At 51.6% G+C, this 24811-nt stretch overlaps 7 protein-coding genes across 8 annotated transcripts; 3 read left to right on the top strand and 4 right to left on the bottom strand.

The window, feature by feature from the left end:
• Nucleotides 1-135: 135 nt before the first annotated feature.
• On the bottom strand, nucleotides 136-1427 carry PV07_09641 (uncharacterized protein; the record flags this gene model as incomplete). Its single annotated transcript, XM_016396915.1, has 4 exons — nucleotides 136-246; nucleotides 317-718; nucleotides 790-1027; nucleotides 1135-1427. The coding sequence occupies 4 exons, from the start codon at nucleotides 1425-1427 to the stop codon at nucleotides 136-138; spliced, it is 1044 nt and encodes a 347-aa protein (XP_016246771.1).
• An 866-nt stretch (nucleotides 1428-2293) lies between these two features.
• PV07_09640 (uncharacterized protein) lies at nucleotides 2294-2623 on the bottom strand (the record flags this gene model as incomplete). The annotated part of the gene is made up of 1 exon (XM_016396914.1): nucleotides 2294-2623. One exon carries the CDS (start codon nucleotides 2621-2623, stop codon nucleotides 2294-2296), a length of 330 nt encoding a protein of 109 aa, XP_016246770.1.
• A 628-nt stretch (nucleotides 2624-3251) lies between these two features.
• On the bottom strand, nucleotides 3252-5536 carry PV07_09639 (uncharacterized protein; the record flags this gene model as incomplete). Its single annotated transcript, XM_016396913.1, has 3 exons — nucleotides 3252-3503; nucleotides 3559-4686; nucleotides 4749-5536. 3 exons carry the CDS (start codon nucleotides 5534-5536, stop codon nucleotides 3347-3349), a joined length of 2073 nt encoding a protein of 690 aa, XP_016246769.1. The 3' UTR covers nucleotides 3252-3346.
• Nucleotides 5537-14691: 9155 nt separating this feature from the next.
• Nucleotides 14692-17144, top strand: PV07_09638 (uncharacterized protein). The gene is made up of 4 exons (XM_016396912.1): nucleotides 14692-14831; nucleotides 14899-14965; nucleotides 15015-15873; nucleotides 15930-17144. The coding sequence occupies exons 1-4, from the start codon at nucleotides 14744-14746 to the stop codon at nucleotides 16965-16967; spliced, it is 2052 nt and encodes a 683-aa protein (XP_016246768.1). The 5' UTR covers nucleotides 14692-14743; the 3' UTR covers nucleotides 16968-17144.
• A 1341-nt stretch (nucleotides 17145-18485) lies between these two features.
• Nucleotides 18486-20288, top strand: PV07_09637 (uncharacterized protein; the record flags this gene model as incomplete). The annotated part of the gene is made up of 1 exon (XM_016396911.1): nucleotides 18486-20288. The coding sequence occupies one exon, from the start codon at nucleotides 18486-18488 to the stop codon at nucleotides 20286-20288; it is 1803 nt and encodes a 600-aa protein (XP_016246767.1).
• Nucleotides 20289-20423: 135 nt separating this feature from the next.
• PV07_09636 lies at nucleotides 20424-21917 on the bottom strand. 2 transcript variants are annotated; one of them, XM_016396909.1, is made up of 3 exons: nucleotides 21483-21917; nucleotides 21129-21429; nucleotides 20424-21064 (listed from the first exon to the last, which is right to left on the bottom strand). In XM_016396909.1, the coding sequence occupies exons 1-3, from the start codon at nucleotides 21771-21773 to the stop codon at nucleotides 20802-20804; spliced, it is 855 nt and encodes a 284-aa protein (XP_016246765.1). In that variant the 5' UTR covers nucleotides 21774-21917; the 3' UTR covers nucleotides 20424-20801. The 2 variants fall into 2 exon arrangements, with proteins under 2 accessions (XP_016246765.1, XP_016246766.1); XM_016396910.1 differs by having other exon boundaries at nucleotides 20424-21429.
• Nucleotides 21918-24009: 2092 nt separating this feature from the next.
• PV07_09635 (uncharacterized protein) lies at nucleotides 24010-24666 on the top strand (the record flags this gene model as incomplete). Its single annotated transcript, XM_016396908.1, has 3 exons — nucleotides 24010-24285; nucleotides 24352-24546; nucleotides 24598-24666. 3 exons carry the CDS (start codon nucleotides 24010-24012, stop codon nucleotides 24664-24666), a joined length of 540 nt encoding a protein of 179 aa, XP_016246764.1.
• Nucleotides 24667-24811: the final 145 nt, after the last annotated feature.

Genomic DNA, 24811 nt, shown 5'->3' with positions numbered 1-24811 from the left:
TATCAAGAGTTGAGAAAACACTAAATGCAGAGGGATACTCACAAACACATGTATACTCTTATTACAGCATTGGAATGGGCCTTGCGAAGCTTGGGGCAAGCATTCTTCTTGTTAAAGAGTCCGTCCCAGGGTCAGCTAGGATGGATAATACTCAAGACCATATTCGCTCGATCCTTCTAGGGTGTGAATCGGCATCCCGGCTTTCTCGAGGCGTTCTAATTCTCTCCTTTTCATTTCCTCTTGCATCTGGATTGACAGAAGAAGTGTCAGTGTGGGTCTAACGTGGTGGAAGGTCTGCATTGAAGCACTCTCGTACCTTTATCCGGCCACCGGCACTGGGAAGCAGCTCCCTTGGTCCCGTAATCCTCCACTCAGGCAAGCCTTCCGGTCGACCAAGATCCCTCAATGTTTTGGCCTCGACAAGGCTGTATTTTCCATCGGGGCGGTTATAGTTGAACGGTTCTTTCAACGCCACGGGCGGATTGGTAATGATTCGGACGCTCCGAAGGAGATTCCGCGACGCCGAGTGCAACATAAAAGGATGCAAGAAATAGACGTCGCCCACCTGACCGGTGGCTTCGTGAAATGACTCGTCGCGACAGAGGCCACGATCCTGAACCCATGAATTCCACAGCTTGCGACGTTCGGGGTTGGATTTGGGGATCTCCGGTGTTCCTCGAGGCGCTAGGTACGGTGTGGCACCTTGCGGCAGCGAATACTATGAGCCAAACGCCGTAAGAAAAGAGCACTGAGTCGCGAAGACGCCAAAGGCAGTAGCCGTCAACATACCAGTTTCTCAGCAACCAGCTTGATCCCATCAGTACAGATGACGGTGCCTCCGCCTTTGGGTTTGATTTCGGTGAAGAGAGGAATGACCAACAACGCTTGCTCGGGGGAATCGAGGAAGTGGGTGAACCAGTCTCCGTCGCAGTGCCAGTTGTCCAGTGTCCTCATATCCAATGGGTCCGACTCCTTGTACTCGGGCTTGCCCAGGTTGGGAATCCAGCCATCTTTCCAGTATTTGCACCTGTGGCAGAGTTGACAAATCAATAGGGGCGCGGACATGGATCCCCCCATATTCGTGAAAGCTCGTTCATCTGGTAGAACTGGCTGCTGCCGGGACAGAATACATACCAGTCAGCGACTCGATCCTCTCCGCCAACCAACTCACACATTGCGGCGTATGCTTTGGGCGCATGCTCCTTCACGGATATGACAGTGTGGCCGGGCATGTTCAACTTCTCCGTGGGCCACGTCGACTTGTCGTCCGGAGAGGCCCCAAGCCTGGTCCAGATAGAGCTGGTCCATTTCTCAGCAAGTTCGGGAGAGAAACAGTTCTCAATCTTGATGAACCCGTGCTCCATCCAATGCTGCTTCTGCTCCTCCGTCAAGGAGTAATCAGACCAGTCGCTGATCTTTCCAGGCATTTTTCTACTTTGAAAGAAGTGTCGCTCGAAAGTGAGAGACCTGACCAAGCATCCCAGGACCAGCTATCTCATCAGTGGAGATCGCCCATGGCAGATATACACGCTGGACGCCCTTCCACTCATGGGGACAAAGGCTATTGTAAACGGCCGGGAATTAGCCTAATTGCCAGCTAAAGGGAATCAACAGGACGAATGATTTCTGGTGTCTCACAGGACGTTCTTCCAATTGGCCTTCTTCGGGCTTACGGCCCTTTCGCCGGTGCTGTCAAATTTGCCGAGGGGGCCTACATCATCGACTTAACAATAGAGGTTCCTTTAGCGGACGAGTATAACTAGCAACATTCTTCTCGAGCGGCTGCCCGTCACGCAACCGAGTTTGGAACTGTCGATAACCAAGGCTATCTCTCCCCTCTTCTGCTCTCAAACCCACCTCTCGGAAGCAAGTCCTCCTCGGTCACCAAGCCGTGGTTCCAGTGCTATCGCGATCGTTACACAGCAAACGACCTCGTACACACCCCTGTCTCAAACCAAACGTGATTCATTCGACGACATTGATGTTGGGACTGTCGCATATCTTGTTCCTGCTGGTTGCCACCGTCTGTATTTCACGGAATCCGTGGGGACTCGCTGTTGCTCTCAAGACGATGTTCGCCCTGTATGCCATCTCATCCCTGAATAGCTTGTTTTCAGCTTTAGCCATCGCCTCGTGGCCTGCAGGTGCCGCTATCGCCTGCCCTGAATTGGTTTCAGCATCTGCCCTGGATCTCAAACTCTCATGACGCTGACGATACTGGGTTTCCCTCCGCCCCTTTGGTTTGAGTCCTGTAACATCATCCATCTCGGAATTTGCTATCTCGTGTGTCCACTTATTGCTTCCCAGGCTCGGCATTGACATGGTCAGCCTCAGAATCAAGAACGTTTTCTCTTCGGAGTTGATTCCGCTTCCCAAGAATGCGCAGGGTGCGTTCCCGCTCCAGCTCGGTCATCTCGGCCCAGTTGTGAATTCTCGAGAGCGTACCGTCTGAATTAATGACAAGCGGGCCCAGAGCGTCAAGTTTGAATGTCTGCGATGGTTCTGTCGCTGAAGTAGGGGCATCCTGCGGGGCGGGCAGCGCGAGCGGCGTTGACGATGTCGGACCATCGTCCTTGCCTTTCGCAGATGGATTTTCTGAATGTGGTGGCTGATTCGATGTCATGACTTCTCTGTCACTGTGCCTTGTTGTGGAATTTTCTTTGTGGGGGTAAAATGGTGCTTGGAGAGAGTTGTGATCAACGAAGTTCGATATGAGGATCAGTTCGTCCCTCCACGTTTTCTGCCCAATACTTATGCTAAGCCCTGGATGTCGCTATCGCCCCCTGTAGAAGATTCCAGGCTCCACACCAGCCACTTTTCGAACATTCTCCAACTTTGCCCGGGATGCAACGGGGCTCAACTGACGTAGGCGGCGCGACGGCACACAACCCAGTTGGGGTGTCCAGGATACAGGTCGCCAATCAGAGCTGATCTAGGTGAGAGACAGAGGTGATATAACCCCTAAATTGCACCAGTACTGAGTCCACAGGCCTCTGGTAGAAAGTCATACCCTGGAAATGATTCCACCAAAAACAAGATAATATGGTGTGGCTCTTCTTAGTCGCGTCCAGCAGCGCAAGGGAAATCCAAGAGTAGATGATTCAAATAACAGACTCAGTGAGTACGATATCTCTAGAGAGGTTGAGGCACCATACTGACTTCTTTATCTTTTACAACAATCTCTCCTGTGCGGTGGGACTGGGACGCTCAACGTCCTAAATTTTGCACCCGCTATGACCAATACTACTGTACTCCGTTGGTCCAACCCCGCTCACAAATTCACAATGAAGCGGTGCTTCAAGTGCCTATCACAATGTGCCGTTTTGCCCCTGGTTAGCCTGGATATCTACAGCTTGGCCAGGATCTGCCCTGCATCACCGCTTCCCATGACAATCTCGTCGGTCTTGTAGTCGGGGTTAAAGGTCACCCTGTTTAAAGGATTCAAGACATGTGCGCGATGGAAGAGGTCTTCATAGACCTGGCCATCGTAGCGACCCAGGGCACTTTTCAGTTGTCAGCGTCTTCTTCTCCAAGATATGGTTAGTGGAATAAACCGACCTGTCAAGCAGATAATCCGGGATTGCCCATCCATCCACGAGCCTCACAGCGTGTGGCCTTATTCGTTCCATCAGCTCCAGCACTCGCGCGGGCAACTCATTCAGGTCTTCCGAGGAGACAGCGCCCGAGTTCTGGAAGTCTCGAGCTTCCGAATCCATGGTGTGAAGGGCGAACAACCGGAAGAGGTCGAGTAGGACAGAGCGGGTCGGCGGATCTAGAAGCGCGATGTCGTTGCTGTGGCCCGCTATCGCCGAGTAAAAATTCGACACCAGCATGGCCTGGGAGTAGGCCCTGCTCAGCTTGTGGAACTCGATGAGCAGGCTGTTCCAGGACTTCTTCTGGATCTCTCGAGCATCATATGCCCGGCAGGCCAGGCAGGCCATGCGCCAGTTGAAAGCATCCACGATCGCCTGATCGCTCTTCAGAACGTTAAATTTCGGCTCCCGGGTTTGGGCGGAGAGATACGTTTTGATGTGCGCCTCGGTCTGACTCAATGACCGACTCGCAGGTGCGTGTGCCTGCTCCTTTACCTTCTTGATTAGATACCGTGCAACCTGCTGTGTGATCATCCAGTTGTCACCCTCGACGGTTGGCTTTGACAGGTAGTCCGCGTTCAGCTGCACGAGGCCCGTGCCACCGCCGAATCCATGGCCGCCCATAGAGCGTCGGCAGATCTCGATTCCGTCTGCTGCGAGCGTGGTGGCCAAGCTCTTCAGACCCGCCGATGTGCTGTGAAGCTCTGAGAGAGCAGCCTGATCGACGGTATCAATTGTAGTATCGTTCTTTCGTGTACGTTCGTACAGCTGGCGCATATGAGCACCTGAATAGTGGAGGGCGAAGGTCGTTGCCAAGAGGGGCAAAATCCGGATCTGCACCGTGGTATAGTCGAGGACAGGTGTCTCCAGCGGCTGAGTCGGATTATCCTGGTCACGAAATTGGCGTCGGATGGACAGATAGCGTACTGCTACCGTCACGGCGCGGGCCAACACCAGACGAGCATTCATGACAATGACTGAGCGTCCTCTAGTCAGCTGGCCGTAGACCGAAGATGGATTCTTAGGCTTAATGTAGACCCCGGTCTCTGGGTCGAGACGAGAATGTCGGGACAGCATGGCACTGTGGGGGACACTGTTCGCTTTTATCAGCCAGAAAGGCTCTCTTGACGCAGGAGACGGGTAAATCCTTCCTACCGGTGCTGGTTGAACAAACAATAGGCGTTGTCCATGGGAGCGTACCCATACTTTGGACCTATGTCGCCTACGACAATACTCTGGGGGGGTTGATGCGTCTTTAGGTCGCGTATCTGGACGAGGAACGGGTGCGGTCCGTATGACTTGTAGGTGCCGTTCTCCGGTAGCATCAACTGGGCAATGACAACCGCATAATTTGCTGTCCGGCCCAGTGTCCCATTCCACCATTTGCTGGCCGTGATGGTGGGACTATGAATGATGAATTCTTTCGTGGTCGGATCCCACCGTGCTTCAGTCTCTAGCCCTCGCACATTGCTGCCGTGGCCGAGTTCAGTCTGGGCATAGGCACCGATGACTTCCCACGCTGCGATCTTGGGCATCCAGTAAGCCCTCTGCTCATCGCTCGCTTGCTCACGAACTGCAGCAGTAAAGAGTGATATGTGGAGATGGTATGGTTGAATGTCGTCCACAAGATATTCGGCCATCAAGAAGTCATCGTCGTCCCAGCCATGCGTGTCTTGTAGCTGTCTCATACGCTTCCCGCGAGCCAGGCCAAGCTTGTACCTGTCAGGCCGCGAAAGGTTTGCCTGGGTCGACTTTGAAAATATCTTTTCTTTTCCCAAGATGGCCAATACTCGTCTCTGGCGCTCGAGATATTCAGACCCCATCAGGTGCTCAGACAGCTGCTGTAAGTTGATGTCCGATCGCTTTCGCTCGCTGGCAATAACAGTAGCTCCACCAGGCGCGGCAGGCTTCAGCCCATCGGTCCAGTCCCTTGGGTTATCCATGATTGGCTGAAGTCTGTGGGAAGTTTGGCTTATCCCGTGACTCTTTTGTAGCTAGAAGTAAATGGAGTTCACATTTCCATAACTTCTAACATAAATATTGCGATAGTAGCAGTAGTATATCAAAGACCGGTCTTTGAGCGCCGGTCAGGCTCACCTGATTCCGGAGAGTTGATTTTCTCGGAGGAGTTATTGTCAGGCGATGAGCCTGATAAAATGTGGAGCAGCTTTCCTTCTGCGTTCACCAAAGCAAGTCAAAATGGAGTTCTTTGAAGGCGATTTCACAAAACGGGTAATATCCGAGCCCGGCAGTGGGTCCCGCCAAGTTCGGATTATCAGCTAGTCCAGAACGTGCCTCATAATGCCAGAAAGCTGTCAGGGCGGTGCATGTCAGTCGGTGAGCCAGATGTAGGGGGGAAAGTCCCGTAATGCTACCTCCGGCATTGTGAATACATGTGATTGTGAGTTCTCTAGAGATCAGCGGTGCCAGCGTGAGACGAAAGTAATAATCTTGCTATACCCTAATAACTGTCCAATAGTCGGCTCTCTCAATAGTCTCTCTGAGGACCGTACTGATGGGTTTATATCCAATGTGGTGTGGAAAAATGGTTTTCCCGAGTTCTGCTACCGCTTTCAATTGGTAACACTACGAGTATGATCTCCGAGTAGCCATGATTGGCGTTCCTGGAGTAGATTTCAACAGATATCCAAGTGAGAGTCGTCCATAGGAAGCACATAAAGCCCCTTCCCTAGCGACTTCAGATGGGGGTGACTGTGGCCTTGCAAATAAGTTGTCTCATGCTCCTTCATATCCTTGAGTGCGAACCGGTGTTTAAACCTTGGTATCGGGGATCTCTTCAATATGGCGGGGATTTTCTAAATCCAGAGCATATTTTTCTTCCATTGCCTTCTGTTCGTGAAGGCGGGCGAGATTGGCCGCCGAGATAGTACTGTGTTCCGCATCCTCGATAGCACGTAGAGGCATCGCATGTCCAGTCTTGGCTTTGCGTCTTTTGGCCTCCCAGAGCAGCCACAGTGGCAAGCTTGCAAAGCTGATGATAGTAAAGGCAATGGTGGAAGACGCAGCAGCAAAACCTGGCAAGTACCATGGAGCGTCTGTGCTCGGGAAAATCTGCGTGGATTAGCCCCTTGGTCGTCGACGCTGTGACAATGGTTGCTCCTTACCTGAGGCCCGATAATACTTGCGATCGACAGCGAAGCAACGGCGGTAGCGCCACCGATGGCTTGCTCCGCTGCCCCGTACAATGTTGACGTGCGGTACGCCAAAGCAGCTGGCTGCGCGATTGAGACCATATTTCCGAGGTACGCCAATCCATAGAGCTGAATCGGCGTCATGTCACCAAAGCTCTTTTGTGTGGCCACATGGGTCCAAATGGCGAAGCACGGAATCGCCATGGCTGCCGGGATGATATAATGCCAGATTCTCTCACGAGTCCAGTCAGAGTGCCAGCTCCAGAAAGCATATACGACAATTGCCACGAAATACACTGATGAGCTGTATTCGTTTGCTTTAGTGCTGCTGAATTTGGCAAACTGCGACACTCAGTGAGAAGCTCTTGGGATGGAGGGATAGATAATTGCTTACCACTTTCAGGATGGTCGGTAAGAATGTCCCGAGTGCCACCGCGACAATCAGCAAGCAAAGGTATGACACGAAGAAAACGTATGTTGATGGTCGAGACATGACATTGAAGAAGGCTGGCCAGTCCCATGTGACGTCCGTCTTTCGAGTGGCTCCACGGCCAAACCGATTGACAGCAATGTAACGTTCTTGAAGTTCTTAGCGAGATATCTCACCATCAGGCGGGTATAGTACTGCTTACCTCGCTCAGTCAATGATTTCGAGTCTTCCGGGAAAGTAAGTAGGAGGAAGTGAACGGGGACTGCGCACACAATCCTGCGGCATAGTTAATCTTCAGCTCAACATGTCGATTTTCAGAAAGGCAGGCAGGACTCACGGCATAGCTCCCTCGATGATGAATAGCCAGCGCCAACTTTCGAGTCCGGCTTTTCCGTTGAGCTTTTTGCGTCAGTAAGATGCGTGTTAGTAGGAATATATCTCGATGACTTACATGGTCGATGGCGACGGCTAGGAACCCCCCTACTCCAGAAGCAAGAGCATTTGCGGCATGAAAGATACCAATCCGCCATGCTCGTTCGTGCGGTTTGTACCAGAAAGAAAAGTACATGATCGAAGCTGGTACGACGCCTGACTCGGGTATCCCCAGGAAGAACCGCGCAGCAAGCAAGCCGGCTCTGCTATGAACTGCGCCGATGCACATGACGATTGTGCCCCAGAGAATCATTATGACGGGAAAGTAAAACTTTCCAGAGAACCTCTTCATCAGCAGATTCGACGGAATCAAGAGGACGGTAACCATGAAATAAGTGACGGATACAGCCTGCATCTTCGTTAGTGCTCAAGAGGCTCGAAACATGCAATGGCACTTCTTACCCAATTGAAATCCGAACCCTCGAGATGTAGGGTCTCCTCGAAGCTGCTCGGTTTGCCAGCTTGAAGCACGTTCACGAATCCCATGTTCGCCCGATCCAGGTACGCGAGGAAGTAGATGATACAACAAGGGAACAAGACTCGTGCATCAAGCTTCCTCACCAGCTTCCGCTCTTCGTCCTTATCCCAGTCCTGGACTGCTGCAACATGCTCAATCCTATCTTGACTGCTTGCTGTGGAGGGTAAGCTTTTCTTCATCAACATTCACGCAGCTTGAGGGGAGCTGACCATGGTGGCCATCAACCCGCTTTGGCCAAACAGCATTTCGCAGGCCCCAGCCTCCAATGTAGATACCCTCAGCCTCGACGGCTGCCTTCGCCTCTTTCCACCCAAACATTGTCAATATATGGATCACGTCCCTGGTTTAATTGCCACAAGAAGACGCCTCGACGATTTCTTGCAAGGGGCAGTTGCGAAACAAGGGTCACACCACAATCAGTCAGTCGGTCAACCCCCTCATATAAACCCCTGGGGAACGTGGCGGCGATAGCATCCATGCGGTCTCCATATGGGGCCCCAGATGCACAGGGTCCTGGCGACGGAATTTGACCGGCTAGTACCTTGTTTCCCCAACACTGTTCCCTCCGGGAGATTCTATTCGGGGATTGCCAACCTAGGAAATCGCAGACTCTCCAAGATAAATCGACCCCTCACGGAGATAGCTTTGATGTTTGTTCTAAGCCACAAGGCTGAAGGCCAAGAGAAAGGTGATACTCAAATACTGCATGGTTGATTGACACCAAAAACTCGAGACTGTCTCCTGACCTGTACCTGTGCAGCAGCGCCAACCCCGACTGAAGACAGACTCGTTCAATATCGCCAGGATGTCAATACGATCAGCTGATCCAGCAGAGATATCCTTGGATGGTGGTTCAGCCGTTATCGTTGATCGTGTCGACTATCCGGACGATCGAGCACAATGGGTACCAAAGCACCAAGGCCCGAAGGTCTTCCCGAACTTTTTCTTGTTCGGGCGCTTGTTACGTTGGTCCTATAGGCCAAACCTCGTCGCTGTCAAGGATACTACCTTCGGGTACACGGCCGACTACACTCAACTCCTAACAGATGTCCTCCATCTCCGAAACGTGCTGAGACAAACGCTGCCTCGTGCTGTTGTCCAGAAGATTGATCGAGATGAAGAAGTCTTCATCAATCTACTTGGTCCTGGCGGCTATGAATTTGTGGTGGGCTTCTTTGCCCTGATGGCACTGGGTGCCGTTATTGTACCTATCTGTAAGTGGCTTTTGCTCAACACAGGCGTGATTCTAGGCTAAATGATGCAGCCCCCGATCTTCCTACAAAGGAAGCGACATATTATGCGACCAAATCAAGATCTTCGGCTGTCCTTGTCGCACAGCGCAGCATACAGCTTGGACGAGACCTCGAATCTGCAGTCCGCAACCAGCAGAATGATGGCTTCCGCGCCATTCAGATCACTCCACATATTATGCAGAAGCCTTTGGATCCAAGCCAGATCCAAATCTCCTCCGATCCATACTTTGACTTGAATAAGTCAGGCTTGGTCATTTTCACTTCGGGCACCAGTGGGCCTCCCAAAGGAGGAGTCAAGCGAAGAGGCTTCTTCTACGACGTGGCGGCTTCTTTCAGTGACCAGCATGGGATCAGGGAAGGGGATGTGGTATTGCATGTATTGCCTGTGCATCATGCGACGGGAGTAACCGTCACTCTGATTCCTTTCCTGTACTGTGGAGGTTGCATCGAGTTCCGCAGCGGTGGTTTCAACGTTGAATGGACGTGGGAACGGATTCGACAGGGAGGATTGGCCTTCTTTTCAGGAGTGCCGACCATCTACATGCGTTTGATGGCATACTATGAGCAGCGGTTATCAAAACTGACACCGCAGGAACTGGGGGAGTACATCAAAGGCGTCAATGAAATCCGTGCTCTGCTGTGTGGGACTTCAGCCCTACCACGGCCCCTCCAGCAGAAGTGGACAAATTTAAGAGGAGGGCGAGCGATCTTGACACGCTACGGAGGTACAGAGTTTGGCAATGCTTTCACAGTGACTCCGCGGTCAGAAGGCGTGCCAGATGGCTCGGTCGGCGAGAAGGCACCAGGCGTCGACCTTAAACTATCCAACGGCGATGAAGGAGAAGTGCTCATGCGAAGCCCGATCTTATTCTCCAAGTACGCTGTTTATGTCCAGCCGTTTTCAGCGCTTCACTGACGGATACAGGTATTTGTTCGATAGGAAAGCGACGGAGAACGCGCTCGACGCTGATGGATACTTCAAGACAGGCGATATTGCCCGGCGTGAAGGAAAATACTACTTCATCCTGGGTCGAGCTTCAATCGACAGTAAGCAACTCTATGGGATACGCCGTACAAGCGCTAACCAATTCTCAGTAATCAAGAGCGGTGGCTATAAGATATCCGCTCTGGATATCGAACGGGAAATTTTGGGTCTCGGTTACGTTGCCGAGGCCATGGTGGTCGGCGTCGAGGATGAGGAATTTGGTCAGAGGGTTGCTGCAGCACTAGTCCTCCAACCAGATGTAAGACTCGACAGGTGAACCGTGTATGCAGAAGCTGACGAGTCTAGGCACCACGAGACTTGACTTTAGACAAGCTTAGGCATGACCTGAGAACGACGCTGACCGGGTACAAGATGCCGACGCTGCTTCGTGTCGTGAATGAGCTCAAGAAGAACGCCACGGGGAAGGTCGTTAAGAAGGTGCTTGTCCAGGAACTATTCCCTCCTGAAGGACATCCCGACGTGCAACGCTGGGACTCCAAAAAGCGTGAGAGTAGGCTCTAGAGTATAGAAGTTCCTGGGTGCTGGGGTGAAATCACTTGAGAAAATGTCGCTCGACTTTCGATTCCCTGAACCCGGACATTGTTTGAAGGCATCTTTACAACTTCACTTTTGGCTCTCTGGAGGTCTGCCTGGAATGGACGTAGCTCACTGCCTGATATGCAGAATGAGCTTGACCCCACAGTTCGTTTCTCAGAAGCCCATACACTCCCATTTTCGCCTTGCCTTTCCATTGCTCTGCGATCTTAATCGCTTCGTCGAGCATCTTATCCGGCGGGGCAACAACATCCACGATCCCATCCTCCAGTGCTTCCTTTCCGGTGTACCTGTGCGCCTCCAGCAGCACCTTTCTCGCAACCTTGGGAGCGAGCTTGAGTCGAATTAGTGAACCCATGCCATCATGGTGTAGACCAGCATTGACAGGAGGCATCTGCCAAAATCCGCGCTGCGAGTTCATCACCCGATAATCGTGAGCGAGGGTAAGAAGACAAGCACCACCCATGACGTGGCCTGTTATGCACGCTATAGTCGGGAATGGAAAGTCAAGTATGGTGGCCAGAAGCTGGCGTTCGCGTCAGAAGAATTGCCTTTGAGCAAGGGGGCGGTTCACTTACGGGATAGAAGCCGTCGCTTGAAGCAAAAATATTGCCTTCTCGTTCGTCAAGATCAAGTCCCTAGCAAGATGTTAGAGCTGTGCAGGGCAAGGGCATTTGATCCATGTTTGCTGACCGTGGTGAAGAACTTGGCGTCGCTGCCAGTCAATACTACCGCCCCTTCAGCATCTTGGCCCAGCTCCTTTTGAATCGAGTGATAGGCTCTGATAAGCTCTTGACAGCATGGAACATTGAGGCGATTCTCGGGAGGTTTTCTTAACGTAATTATGAATACGTCGCCTTTGCGCTCGACTGTGAGGTACTGGTAGCTCATACTGTCTCACGCTGAGAATTTGCTGTAAGCCCAAGTTACTCTGTCGTCTCCCATGCAGCTCTTTTCAGTCTCCGGTTACCAAATGCCACGGAGGGTTCTCCAGAGTGTCCGCAGATTACCCGAATCACTCTCTCGGTCCATCGTTGGAGTGCGGAGAACATCAAAATCGAAATATGCAAACGCCGAGGCAGGTTCTGGGTATTACCAAATTTGGATATCCCCGGTTCTCATACTCCACGGTAAACGGTCCAGGCGTCCAGTGTGAGGTAGTGGCGGGGACAATATCTCGCTAGCCAAAAAAGTACCAGGACTTTGGAGTCCGGCAGTAACCAGCATCAGGAAATGATATAATCTCATCTTGACTTGTAGTTTTTGTAGCCGGCAGTCCGAGTACAAACAGTCTCCCATTATGTCTCGAAGCATTCCAGTTCAGCCCGAAGATTCGGATTTCACATTATTCCTCTGGGGAGGGGAGGAAAAACTAGAGAGAAGGAAAGCCCTGCTGAAAGTCTTTATTGGCAATCCCATATTTGACAAGAAGATCGTCACTCCTCCATCGTTGGCCCGCAAAGATGCGTGGACTCGCGCGGCGTTGCAGAGTCGTGAGCTCATCAGACTCAAGTTCCAGAATAATTGGCCTCATCGCCATTTCATGGAAGCAATCAAAATGACAGACAATATGTTGCCAGTCCAACCACAATTTAGGAGTAAGCCCTGCAGAATATCACTTTCATCCGACCGACTAACGTACATCCCTAGTATTCATGTCAAATTTAGAGCGTCAAATGTCGGATGAACAAAAGAAAATCTGGATTCCCAAGGCGGAGCGATTCGAAATCTTCGGGTCGTATTGTCAGACCGAGCTAGGCCATGGGTCAAACGTCAAAGGCATTGAAACCACGGCAACTTTTGATCCAGAGGCCGACGAGTTCTTGATCAACTCGCCCACAATCAGTAGCACCAAGTACTGGATCGGCGCGACTGGTGTATGGGCTACACATGGCATCGTTGTGGCTCGCTTGATCCTCAAAGGCAAGGACTATGGCAACCATCTATTCTTGGTCCAGTTGCGTCACCTTGACACTCAAGAACTTATACCCGGCTGTGAGATTTATGAGCTCGGTCCAAAAGCGTTCCAGGGCATGCTCGGCACCGATAACGGTGCGCTTCAGTTTCACAATGTGCGCATTCCTCGCTCTCAAATGCTGGCCAGAAACGCCCAGGTTCTCCGAGATGGCACTTATGTCCCACCCAAGAATCTCAAACACTCCTATGGTTCGATGGTGACAGTACGTGCCCTTATGGCCGAGATCACAGGTTGGGATCTGCTCAAAGCCGTGGCTGTGGCGTATCACTATACCACCTTCAGGAAGCAGTTCTCGAAGAGCGGGGATGGTCGCGAAAACCCTGTCTTCGACTATGCGAGTGTGCGGTATAGGTTGCTTCCACTCCTTGCCAAGGTAAGATTCTGGATCGACAAGTGACAATATATGCTTGCTGACACCCCTCGAAGGCCACCGCACTCGTCGTCGTCGGGCAAGCTATCAAGCGCGCATATGATGACTATACAGCAAACTACTTGAGGACCGACGACACCTCTCAGTTAGAAGATCTCCACCTCCAAACGGTGGGGGCTAAAGTGTACTCGACCGAGATCACAGGATACGGGGTGGAAACATGTCGAATTGCTTGTGGCGGCCATGGTTACAGTGCTCTCTCGGGTTTCGGTCGGATGTACGCCAATTCCATCAACGCTGTGACCTATGAAGGAGACAACTACGTTGTGGCGCAGCAAGTCCCTAGAGCCATTCTGAAGCACTTCAAAGCGTACTCTAACCTCATTTGTATCCTTTCAAGATTTATACTGACCCGTCTACAGCGGCACTGAATCCTCGCTTCCCTCGCTCTCATACCTTTCCTTCCTGCGCGCCACCACAGCGCCGGAGCCACTCTGTATTAAGTCGCCTTTAGAATGGCTTGAGCGTGATGCACAGAGATTTATACTCGAACAGCGGGTTGTTGTGCTTGTGCGGCAACACATCGAAGACACAAACGCGGGTCGGGATACTAGCTACGCATGTCATGCATTGACAATGGCACATGGCGATTTCATATATTGGAAGGGGTTCTGGGAAGTGGTTGACGGTATCCCGAGTGGTGCAACTTACAAGGGAGCCATGACCGCCTTGGCCCAACTCGTATGTTTATCTTCTCCCAAAGACTTGGGAATGACACTGACTCCCTGTCCCTCTGTTAGTTCTCTCTCTCGATCATGACGTCGGCTCATGCAGTGCTATGTCCACCTCTCGCGTTGACATCTGATCAACGCTCTTCATTGCGTATGGCTTACGACGCAGTCATTGTTGAAGTGGCAGAAAAGCATGCGCAGAATATCATCAACGCGTACGGCTTCACAGAGTTTGAGCTCGACAGTGCGCTGGCAAGAAGCGACCAGACCCCGTACGAGGCACTGCTGGACGGTGCTCGAAAGAGTGAGATGAACCACATGCAACATCTCTGGCCCATGATGGTGAATACGAGGCAGATGTGGAAGCAGTTCCAGCCGAGCAGGGAGGAAGATGGACTCAAGGCAAAACTGTAAGGATACTTGTATCAAAAATTGTTCTCTGGAAGTACCTCTTTGTGTGACAGAGGAGATTGGGTATACATTCCCTCGCTGGCGTGTCTAGTGGAGCCACCCACCTGCGATCAACATTTTCTCTATGTTGAAAGTAATAACAGCCTCGGATACAAAGGTGGGTCCACGAACATAGGGGGCCGGGAAGGGTCTCCCTTAACACCGAGGTGAAAGAGTTGGCAAACTCCGCACGAGGCTGACTCAATCGACCAACTCCGCATCTTTGGTCTAGATCCGTTTCTCACTCGAGATTTTTCTTTCTTTGCCTCTATCCGTTGTTTCCGCCAGGCTCAAGAATATGACACTGTAATGACGGAAGTGTCTTGTCTTTAGGATATGGCTACGTTCAAAAACTATGACCCAACGAGTATCCATCCTCGTCCGCAACATGCTCGTGCGTGTGAAGCCTGTTATGCGCGAAAAGGTACGAAAGATTCCACACCTCGAGCCTAGAAAGATACCTTGGCCAAGCCCAGTGCTGACGCTGATAGTACGTTGTGATATAACCGGCACATCTGTTACATGTTCCAATTGTGCTGAGCATGGGTTCACTTGCAAGTCAGTGCGCCAGCATTGTCCACATGGGTCAGAACATAACCTTTCTTAGACCCCGTTTACGGCGGCGGAAAGATCACAGTCAGCAGCGACCACAGCCGGATAAAAGAGCCAGAATCTCGAGCCATGTTCGGAATTCTGTATCGAGTCCTGCGTACCAGCAGAATAACCCCCAACCGCAGAACTGGGACGTGGCCGCCCCGTCACCAGCACAGAGTCGTGCCGACACCGGCATGGCACCGCTTCTCTTCATCCACCACTGCGTCGCAGCTCCGAGCCCGATTGACTTAGTCGCAGCAGCCTCGTCTCCAAGAGTCGACGAATTCTACAACTCGTCGTACCTTTCGCGCCGCGCTGTCCTAGGAGACGATTTTCCGGGGATTGACCACTCTCACGGAGGTCGCCAGCCACATGAGCATACCTTGACTGAGAGCGACATGAAAGTCCTTGAACTCTACAACGCCTTCGAACTTCCGTCGATTCCCGTCCGTCAAGCATTGTTTGAAATCTTCTACAAAAAATGCTGGACTTGGATGCCGGTTGTCGATGATGGAACTGTCCCCGCCGACGCATCCTCGAGGGTACCCTCGTTGCTGGTTCTCCAGGCCGTTCTCCTAGCTGCTGCTTCAACCAAGCCCAAAAGTGACATGACCCTTCCAGCCCATCCACAATATCGTCGGATCAAAGCTATCATTGACACCGGTGCTGAGAGAAACCCGCTCAATTTGCTTGCAGCATTATGTTTGGTGCAGTTCTATGCGCCGGCCGCGCCAAAAGACATTTCCACTGACCACCCAAGATTCTGGGGAAACTATGCGCTGGGTCTCGCTCAGCAGATGGGCCTGAATATGAAGTCAACCAGGCGTAATAGCCAGGAGGGGCTCAGACGAAGAGTTTGGTGGACGTTATACGTGCGTTACATCGTCGGAAGAGTCGTTCACAAACTAACTGAGACTATTTCACACAGGCAAGGGACAGTATCATGTCATCCGCTCATGGCCGTCCACGAATCGTCAACCCTACCGATTGCGGTGTCGAACCGCCATCTATATACGACTTTCCGGACCCTAGTGATATTCGCGCGCAGATCTTTGTATCTTATGTTGCTATCACGGAGATCTTGTGTGATCTATGCCAGCTGCTGACTAGGCAGAACGATCCTCCACCGGCAGAAAAGAATAAAGTAGGCCTCCGACTGCTGGAATTCGTTCGATCTTTGCCGCCCGCCCTCCGACTTATTCAGGTAGATGGGACCGCAAAGCCATATTCTTTCGACTTGGCTCAGTTACATATACACCTGCTGACCACGATCATTATCCTTTATCGTCCACGATCAATCTTCTACGTCCCCCCGGCTAGTTCACCGGCTATTGTGGCATCAAACATCAGCTTCCGCATTTTTGAAGCAATGGAGCTGCGGGGGCATACCTGTTCTCTGAGTTCCGGCTTTGCATGGCATTTGCTTGTCACCACTATTCCGCAGCTCTCTTGTCTTGGAATTCCATCGCTGCGGGAAGAATCCAGGGGCAATCTCGACACACTCGAGCGTTGTTTTCGGACACTTGCGTCGACCAGACCATCTGCCGCAAATAACTTACGGAACATCCAGGAGATCCGCAAGGTATTGGTATCCAAGGAAGCACCTCCAATGCCGCGGCTCAACGCCAACACATCGGCAGATGCTTTGTCCTTTTCCCCTCTGGATTTGTTCGATTCGTACGGAGCGGACATTGCAGAAAACTATAACCGCATTACTACCGCGCTTGAACCCTCGGCGAGCACAGCATTGCGGCCTGGCCCGACTGCCGAGAATGTATACTCTGCAGATCTGAATATGTCACACATGGTCTATGTCCAAACGCAATCGTTCACGCCAACACCAAGCAACCTAGGCGCCGGGGCTATACTGGATGACATTCCAGACTTTGAACTTCTTGGGAATAATTTTCCTGAGGACGGCTGGATGCGGAACTGGGTCAACGACTTGCATCTCTTTAGCGAGTGAACTTGGAAGCCATGAGAGAACGGATCCAGGGCGGGCGCTCAGACGCCACCCAAGATCATCTTTACCTGCATACACGTTTACCGGCGTCATCGATATCCAATGATACCTGTACCTCTTCCTCCACCGCGCTCTCTGGCTTGTTTGAGTTCACTTCGCTTTGCATGATCACTCGTTGACAGACACATTCCTCGATATTAACCGAGAGATACAGCCAAGGTGACCTCAATGACGATAGATGCCATTTACAACTCTCCAGCTTCTTGAGGCAGGCTCAGGTCTGTATTGTGAGATTGGTTTCCGCTACCTCTGGAGAGACCAGGAGTTTTTATGGGTCATCTGAGAAAACATCCCTGCCCTCTATGCTTGCGCCAACCTCCTTACCACCCACTACAGGTTTCTCAGAATCAATGTGCACAAGAAATATACGCGCCCACTCTGTGTCGCTCATGTTTCTCCATGAGTGGTTGGTAGCCCTCTGTATGCAAATGTCTCCTCTCCTCATCACCTGTTTCGTGGAAGAGTCCAGTTCAAGCTCCACCTCCCCTTCCATGACGATGGTGTACTCGACGCTTACGGTTCGATGCATGGGCGAGGAAATCCCAGGTCCTAGGTCCATCACCCGGAGAACCGTGCCGCCGGATATGGTCAACTTTGGCGTCGAGGCAAAAGCATTGGTGTAGTCGTCGAGGTCTGCGTCGCCTTTAAGGACGACGGGGAAGGTTTTGGTGGTGTAGGCGAGGAAGAATGACGCTTCTGGGGCGCCGCGCCAAAGAGCTTCGGACGGAATGGTGGTGTCGAGCAGAGACTCGCCCGAGGTTGAGTGTGTGGTAATAAAGCGATGTATGGTCGGGAGTGAATCTCTGGTGGACATTGCGAAGACCAACACGGATCTATGCTCCTTTCGACTTCACATTTGATAAATCACATACACCAAGGTGAATCAAGGGGTAGTTTTATCAAGGATGGGGATCTTGTGTAATCTCGCGACTTCGAATATCAAATTAGGATCAAAATGGGGATGCTGATTTGTCCCATCTCGATAGTAAACGATCCCTTCAGAAGCCTTTTTTCAGAAAGCGGGAAAACTAGATCCGCCGGATGTCCGCCGGATAGTGTTTAACCTTACGATGAACCCCTGATGACAGCCGAAGTTTAAAGATAATCTCCCGCGATATCTGGTCACTCCAGGGGTTATCCAGGAGAGTAATGGATAGAGACCTTACGCAACGGCGATGGAAACATACATGGCTTCTCCAGAATAGCATCCACGCAAAAGTACGGCTGTGAAAACAATCGCTGGCCCTATGACATTTATAGCTTACGGCCCAGGTGATACTATATTGCGGAAGAATGCCAAAAAAGTCCTATCTCGGTAGATCTTTTCCACTTTCTCTTCGCGCGTTCATTTTTAAGAACATATTGTCTGAAAACATATCAGACACGCTGCCAAATCATTACCAGACCTGGTGTTCCAACTAGTGCCGAAATTTCTATCCCAACGGACCCATTATACAAGCAATGGATGACTCTGTCGATGACGCTCATAGAGGGCTTATCGCTCCTTTCAGCTTCAGCGATATACGTGGACCTGACGGTAAAGTGATCTGGAAATCCGCTGACTACGATTTTCTCTCGGAGACGAACTGTCCCTCCACGGCAAACCCCAAACTCTGGAAGCAGGCCCAGTTGTGCGGCCTTCAGGGCATTTTCAAAGTCAGCGAAGGTATCTACCAGATCAGGGGTCTGGACGTCTCCAACATGACCTTGATCGAAGGTGAACGAGGCGTAGTAGTCATCGATCCCCTCACCTCCGTTGAATGTGCGAAAGCCGCCCTGCAGACTTATCGAGAGCAGCGCGGACCACGAGCCGTGACCGGGCTGATCTACACTCACCCTCATGCGGATCATTTTGGAGGAGCGCGAGGTGTCCTGGAAGATGAGCGGCCAGAGATCCCCATTCTTGCGCCCGCCGGCTTCATGGAGCATGCTGTGGAAGAGAATGTCATGGCGGGGCCAGCAATGTCCCGACGGGCCGTCTACATGTACGGCGACGGCTTAGAAGCAGGACCACGAGGGAAACTTGGATGTGGACTCGGTATTCAACCAGTTATCGGAACCTCCTCGCTCGTCGCACCGACTCAATATGTGACTGCAACAGGCCAGAAAGAGACGATAGATGGAGTTGTGTTTATCTTCCAACTCACACCGGGCACGGAGGCACCGGCCGAAATGAATTTCTATCTCCCTGCGTCCCGTGCATTGTGTATGGCCGAGAATGCCACTCACACTCTTCACAATATTCTTACTCTCCGAGGGGCAGTCGTGCGAGATGCACAGGCCTGGTCTAAGTATATCGACGAGGCCATTGTCCTCTTTGCTCAACAGTCTGACGTGGTGTTTGCATCGCACCATTGGCCTACATGGGGTCAGACTGACATTGCTCGGTTTCTGTCGGAGCAGAGAGATCTGTATGGATACATGCACGACCAAACCATAAGGATGATGAACTGTGGACTGACGGGCGCGGAGATCGCTGAGCAATTCGAGCTGCCGCCTAGTCTGAGAGACGCGGGCCACGCACAGGGGTTTTACGGGTCGATAAGCCACAACGTCAAAGCGATTTACCAACGCCACATGGGATGGTACGATGGAAATCCCAGCCATCTATACGAACACCCTCCCGCGGCAGCTGCGCGCCGATATGTGGCTTGCATGGGCGGCATCGATAACGTCGTCAAGCAGGCTCGGAACCTTACAGAGGCCGAAGGTGACTACCGATTTGCCGCAACCCTACTTAATCACGCGGTGTTTGCGGATCCAGATCACAAGGAGGCAAAAGAATGTTTGGCGTCCGTCTACAATCACCTTGCTTACGGGGCGGAGAATGCGACATGGCGGAACAGTTTCCTGATGGCGGCCAAGGAGCTGCAAAATCCGCCTTTGCCATCACAGTTCTCGTCACACAACAGATTGCCAGAGGCATTGACGGTCGATCAACTGCTAACCTCGCTCGCCGTTCAAGTTGACGGCCCAAAGGCACAGGCAGAAGTCTTGACAGTTGACCTGCGCATTGAAGACGAAAGCCAAGAGCGCCGCCTCATTCTCAGCAACGGCGTGCTCGTCCACAGAAAGTTACCGTACGAAGGATGTACAAGAGAATCGGCGGACGGAGAGGTCACGCTGAACAAGGAACAGTTGCTGGAGTTCGTATTTCGTCGCATCCCTCCTGGATTGAAGAGCGATGACTCTGCGCAAGTCATGCGCGAGCTTGGTTCAGTCTTGGCGACGCCCACGCCTGCATTCAATATTGTAACGCCATAACGCTTTGAGCCAACAAGGAACCGAGAACAATGGAAAAGGCACAAAAGAACAGTGCCAAAGAATTTTTGGGCTGCATAACTCAGGCTGGAATTCCTGGCATGATGTATCCAAGGCTAAGCCTCCTTACGAATACTTCCTTACTCTGTTCCAATCCAGCTCTTGACGTGAATCAAGAAATGCTCGGCTCAAAATATAAAGCCTGCTAAGAATCGAGGTGGCAGAAGAAGATCCAAAATATTTGTCTAACCATTTAAGCCATATATCAGTGAGTGTTACAGATGCCACCTCCAGTAGTAGGTGCTTCCCATCCCTCATTTCGAGCCTTATCGTTGTGGTGTTCACTAAAATATTGAGTACTTTTGTCTTTCCTTTTCTTGCCGAACGTAATCTATCCGCCTCTCCCCGGGTATATGTGTCACTATGGCACTTTTTGAACTCAGTTTCATCCTTCAGCACACCGCCCGAACATATCATTGGCTGCGTCCGCATGAGAGCCAACAGTCTCTGAGCACCCTACAGCTCAGTCAGCGCCACGTTGGGCCGGGAGGTCGTTTTGGACGGGGTGATGGCCTGAGTCTCCAAGTCGTCGTAGTCTTGGCCAGGGTTGGCCGTTTTCCAGTTGAGAACTTCGAGAAGGAAAAAGAAAACTGCCGAGAGTAAGGAGCCAAGGAACGGACCAACCCAGTAGATCCAGTGGTAGCCCGGAAAGCTATGGGTGATAACGTCTGGGCCGAATGCTCGAGCAGGGTTGATGCCTGCACCGGTGTAGTAAATGCCTAGGCGAAATTAGCGGCACTGGGGGTCATTTGCTCACTTATCGGAGCATCAGATGGCACTCACTGAAGAGATGGCCGATGAAGAGAGCTATGCCGATGCCGATGGGTGCGAGGTAAGTTGCCTTGTGTTTGACCGCGGCTAGCATAATGACGGCAAAGTTGAGTTGAGTCGTTGCAAACATCTCGATAAACAACCCTCGAGCAACGGTCGTGTCTCCTCCCAGCCTCACGTTCACCGCCATCGGCCCGGGCAACGTCGCAGACACAGCACCAGCTGCAGCAATGCCGCCGATAATTTGAGCCGGAAAGACCACCACGCAGCGTGAAGTAGGCACGGCGCGAATGAGCCAAAGTGTCAAAGTGACCTGGTGAGTTAGTCATGGCTGTTGGAACTGTTCGCTCGAGCACGCGGACCTACCGCTGGATTGAACATGCCACCACTGACTCTGTAGAACAGCCACACGTTCACGGCCACAGAACAGCCGAACCCAAGCGCAATGAAGAAAATGACCAAGAGGTTTGGTGGTGAGTCCGCATCAGAAGGTGGTGGGGTATGCGCCACCTGGGCAATGGCAAAAGAGAAAAAGAGGAAGAGAAAGGTCCCTGCGAGCTCCGACAAGAAGGCGGTGGTATGATTTCTGTGGCTGTCGCGCAGGAACCCCATAGCTACATTAGCATCATGGGTGCCGAAACGAGATTTGAACCCCATGGTGATGTGACGAGGACGGAAAAGTTGAGAGAGTATTGTAAAACAGAATTATTGCAGAAAAGCGACATATGTAGACTCCAAAGGTGAAGCCCCCTACTCTGCCTCCTTCTCCTTTTCCCCTTATATTTCCGATGTGGCGTTATTGAAGGAATATGCTTCTAGGAAAATCCCAGTACAATAGTCAGTTGAACCTTGACTACAACGCAAAATTCTCAGTGAGGACTGCTGACAGGACCCGCGGATATTGATCTATTGAGTTTGAGCTCAGCTCGGTCTACCTCGGAATGTGCTTGATTGTGGGGAATGCTAGCCGCTGAGCACCCGCGACTGGCCGACTGGATTTTTATGACCCCACAATTCAAAGACATTCTTCAGCCTCAAAGTCTCATAGGAAGACGCCGAATCCGCGTTTATAGCCAAGAGAGAGAGAGAGTACTTGGGAGTCTCAATCAGGACATTATCCCCGCAGCATCTCGGAACCGCCGTCACCAGGTTTCCCGTAGACTTGAGCTTGGACAATTAGGAGGCGAATGTCAATATTGCACGCCAGATACCCGTCAATGAAGCTACTCATCAGATGCTCTCCTTGTGGGAAGCACGGAGATTTGTTTCACAGCGAGCCTGATGAAAATGCAGCTCTTGGAGCGACGAAAGAAGGCCAACATAGACATGGTTAAGTTTGAAGGTGGCTTCAGCGAAAGCTATCCAATGTAGGAGTATAGTATACCAGAATTGCATCTCAGTGTGAGCGCACTAGGTGCATATATGTGCAGCTTCTGGCTTTGCCAGACTGTAGCTCAAGAATGAATCAATCCTTGTACGACAGACCGGACAGGAAAGTGGAATTCGGTTGAACGGCAGTCCCAATTGGCCGAGCGCTGTCACTCCAAACCTGGGATCCTCTTGAGCCTGCAGTTTCCGTCGAATCCACTCGTCGCAGCAGTGCTGGTGAAAGAAATGCCTGCATTGAGGCAGCCTCCTTATAGGATCTTCCAACTGGATTGTCTCGAGACAAAAGGGGCTGCGGATATGTTCCTAGCATGAGCAACCTGGAGATACACATCCTCATAACGTCTGGCCTAAGGGCGACTTACCAGATTGTTTCTTCTTCCGGGATTGTTGAGCAGTCGGGTTTTGCAAGAAGATGGCTAGCTAGGCCCCCGGATTCCCAATACTCTCTAAGACTTGTGACACAAGGAAGTGTAGCGAGAAACTCTTCTTCCCATTGTCTCCTCTTCGTAGATATGTGGACTTGCAGTCGCTTTTCCTTTCTGCTTCTGAAATACTCTTTTGCCCTGAACGCCATCAGCCCCGAATTCAACGAGCGACGTGGAAGTACCACCACCAAGCCTTGAACTGTTTGATGCATCATAGACTTGTGACGGTAGGTATTTATCACTGAGCTTACCCGATCGCTAAGAGCAATATAACCAATGCTGCACTGACATATACCGGCGCTAAGTTGCCTGCGCGAGTAAGATCTGCTGGAGGGTCTCCCGCTGAATCCGTGCTAGACGAATCTGCTCCGATATCGCCTCTTCTTATATGAATCCCATAGCGTAGGAGACTGATCGGCGCCATCAAGGAGCATTATAGAAGCGACAGATGCACATGCAGCGATCGTCGTCTCAACAGCGGCTTCTAGTGCTTTTGCATCATCGCGTGGAGGCGAATTGTCCTAAAGCGTTTCACCGCCCGCAATAGAAATGTGGAGCCTCCTACTCGCTTACAGTCACTCCACGTCCCAGAACCGCCTCTTATGGCCACCCCTGGATCTGAGCGTCGCTCACCGGAGCAAGGCGGGGGTGTGTGCGTTATGAGAACTCTTTTGGAGTGCGTGGTTCGCATGACTTCTTCGGCCTGTTCTCTGATAGGCTGCAAGGCTTTAGAAAGGTAGAATATTTTGACTTCCACCCGGCTCGGACTGGAGCGGGCGAGAAGTCGTGTTGATAACACAGTGCATCTGGCCTCTTGTCTCCCGTATCCCATCGATACATGTGATCCTGGCTCCCGGATATCCCAGGGAACGCGGGGTTGTGGGAGTTGAGAACGATCTTGGTATAAGATACCTCTCCTTGCACTTCCCGCAGAGAAGAAGAAAGAATCAACCAACTTCCCTTGCGCCTCGAAATCTTCTCGAGGTTCAGTTTTCCTACTTCTTTTAAACCCTCGGAAGTGAGGAAGGGCTCCCATTTCGTTCCCAAAGAAGACTATATCACATCCTGAATGCTACATCATGGGTGCAGGATCCCAGGTCGCTTCATTTTGTCTTCGCATTGGCGAGGTCATCAGCGCTGCAATTGTAGCCGGTATACTTGGCTACTACCTACATCTACTTGACGATGCGAACGCTCACGCCAATGGCCGAATCATATATGCGCAAGTTATTGCCGGCATCAGCATCCTTGCCGCCCTCATCTTCATGCCTCCACTGAAATACTCTTTCTGGGCGTGGCCCTTGGACTTTGCCCTGTTTATATGCTGGATCGTCGCCTTTGGATTATTGGTTGATGTGAGTCTCTTCTATAGAACCCACCGTCTGTCACCTGGTGTACATAGGATTAACACATCTCGACAGCTCACATCATCGGGAGGATGTAATTCCAGGTGGTACTGGAGTAGCTGGGGCTACTACTGGGGACACTGGTATCGCGTGGTTCCCATCACCAGTGCAAACAGAGCCCTCATTGGCACCGCCAATTGTGCAACTTGGAGGACAAGCAACGCCTTTATCTTCATATCAGCTTTCCTCTTCCTTGGGAGTGGCCTCTGCGTAGGTGAATGGTGTTGTCTTCCAGAAGAGGATGTTCTAACGGTTGAGCAGGGTCTGTACGTGTGCACAAGAGATCGCCATGTTCATAAAGAAGAGGTGGTCAGGCCCGAAGTCCGGTAAGTGCTCCAGTGTGCCGGTCCTAACTGAGATTTTCCGTCCATTTGGTAATCCTGGGACAGAACAACGGAAGTCTGAGAGCAGACGGAACCGAGAGTATTGCTCCCTACTTGTTGCTCTCAAGTCTAGCTTCGATCCTACCACGTCG

The sequence above is a fragment of the Cladophialophora immunda genome (assembly GCF_000835495.1).
Source record: "Cladophialophora immunda strain CBS 83496 unplaced genomic scaffold supercont1.5, whole genome shotgun sequence".
Classification (NCBI taxonomy): Eukaryota; Fungi; Ascomycota; class Eurotiomycetes; order Chaetothyriales; family Herpotrichiellaceae; genus Cladophialophora; species Cladophialophora immunda.
Note: the sequence above shows the minus strand (reverse complement) of the source record. Positions and strands in the feature narration are given on the sequence as shown.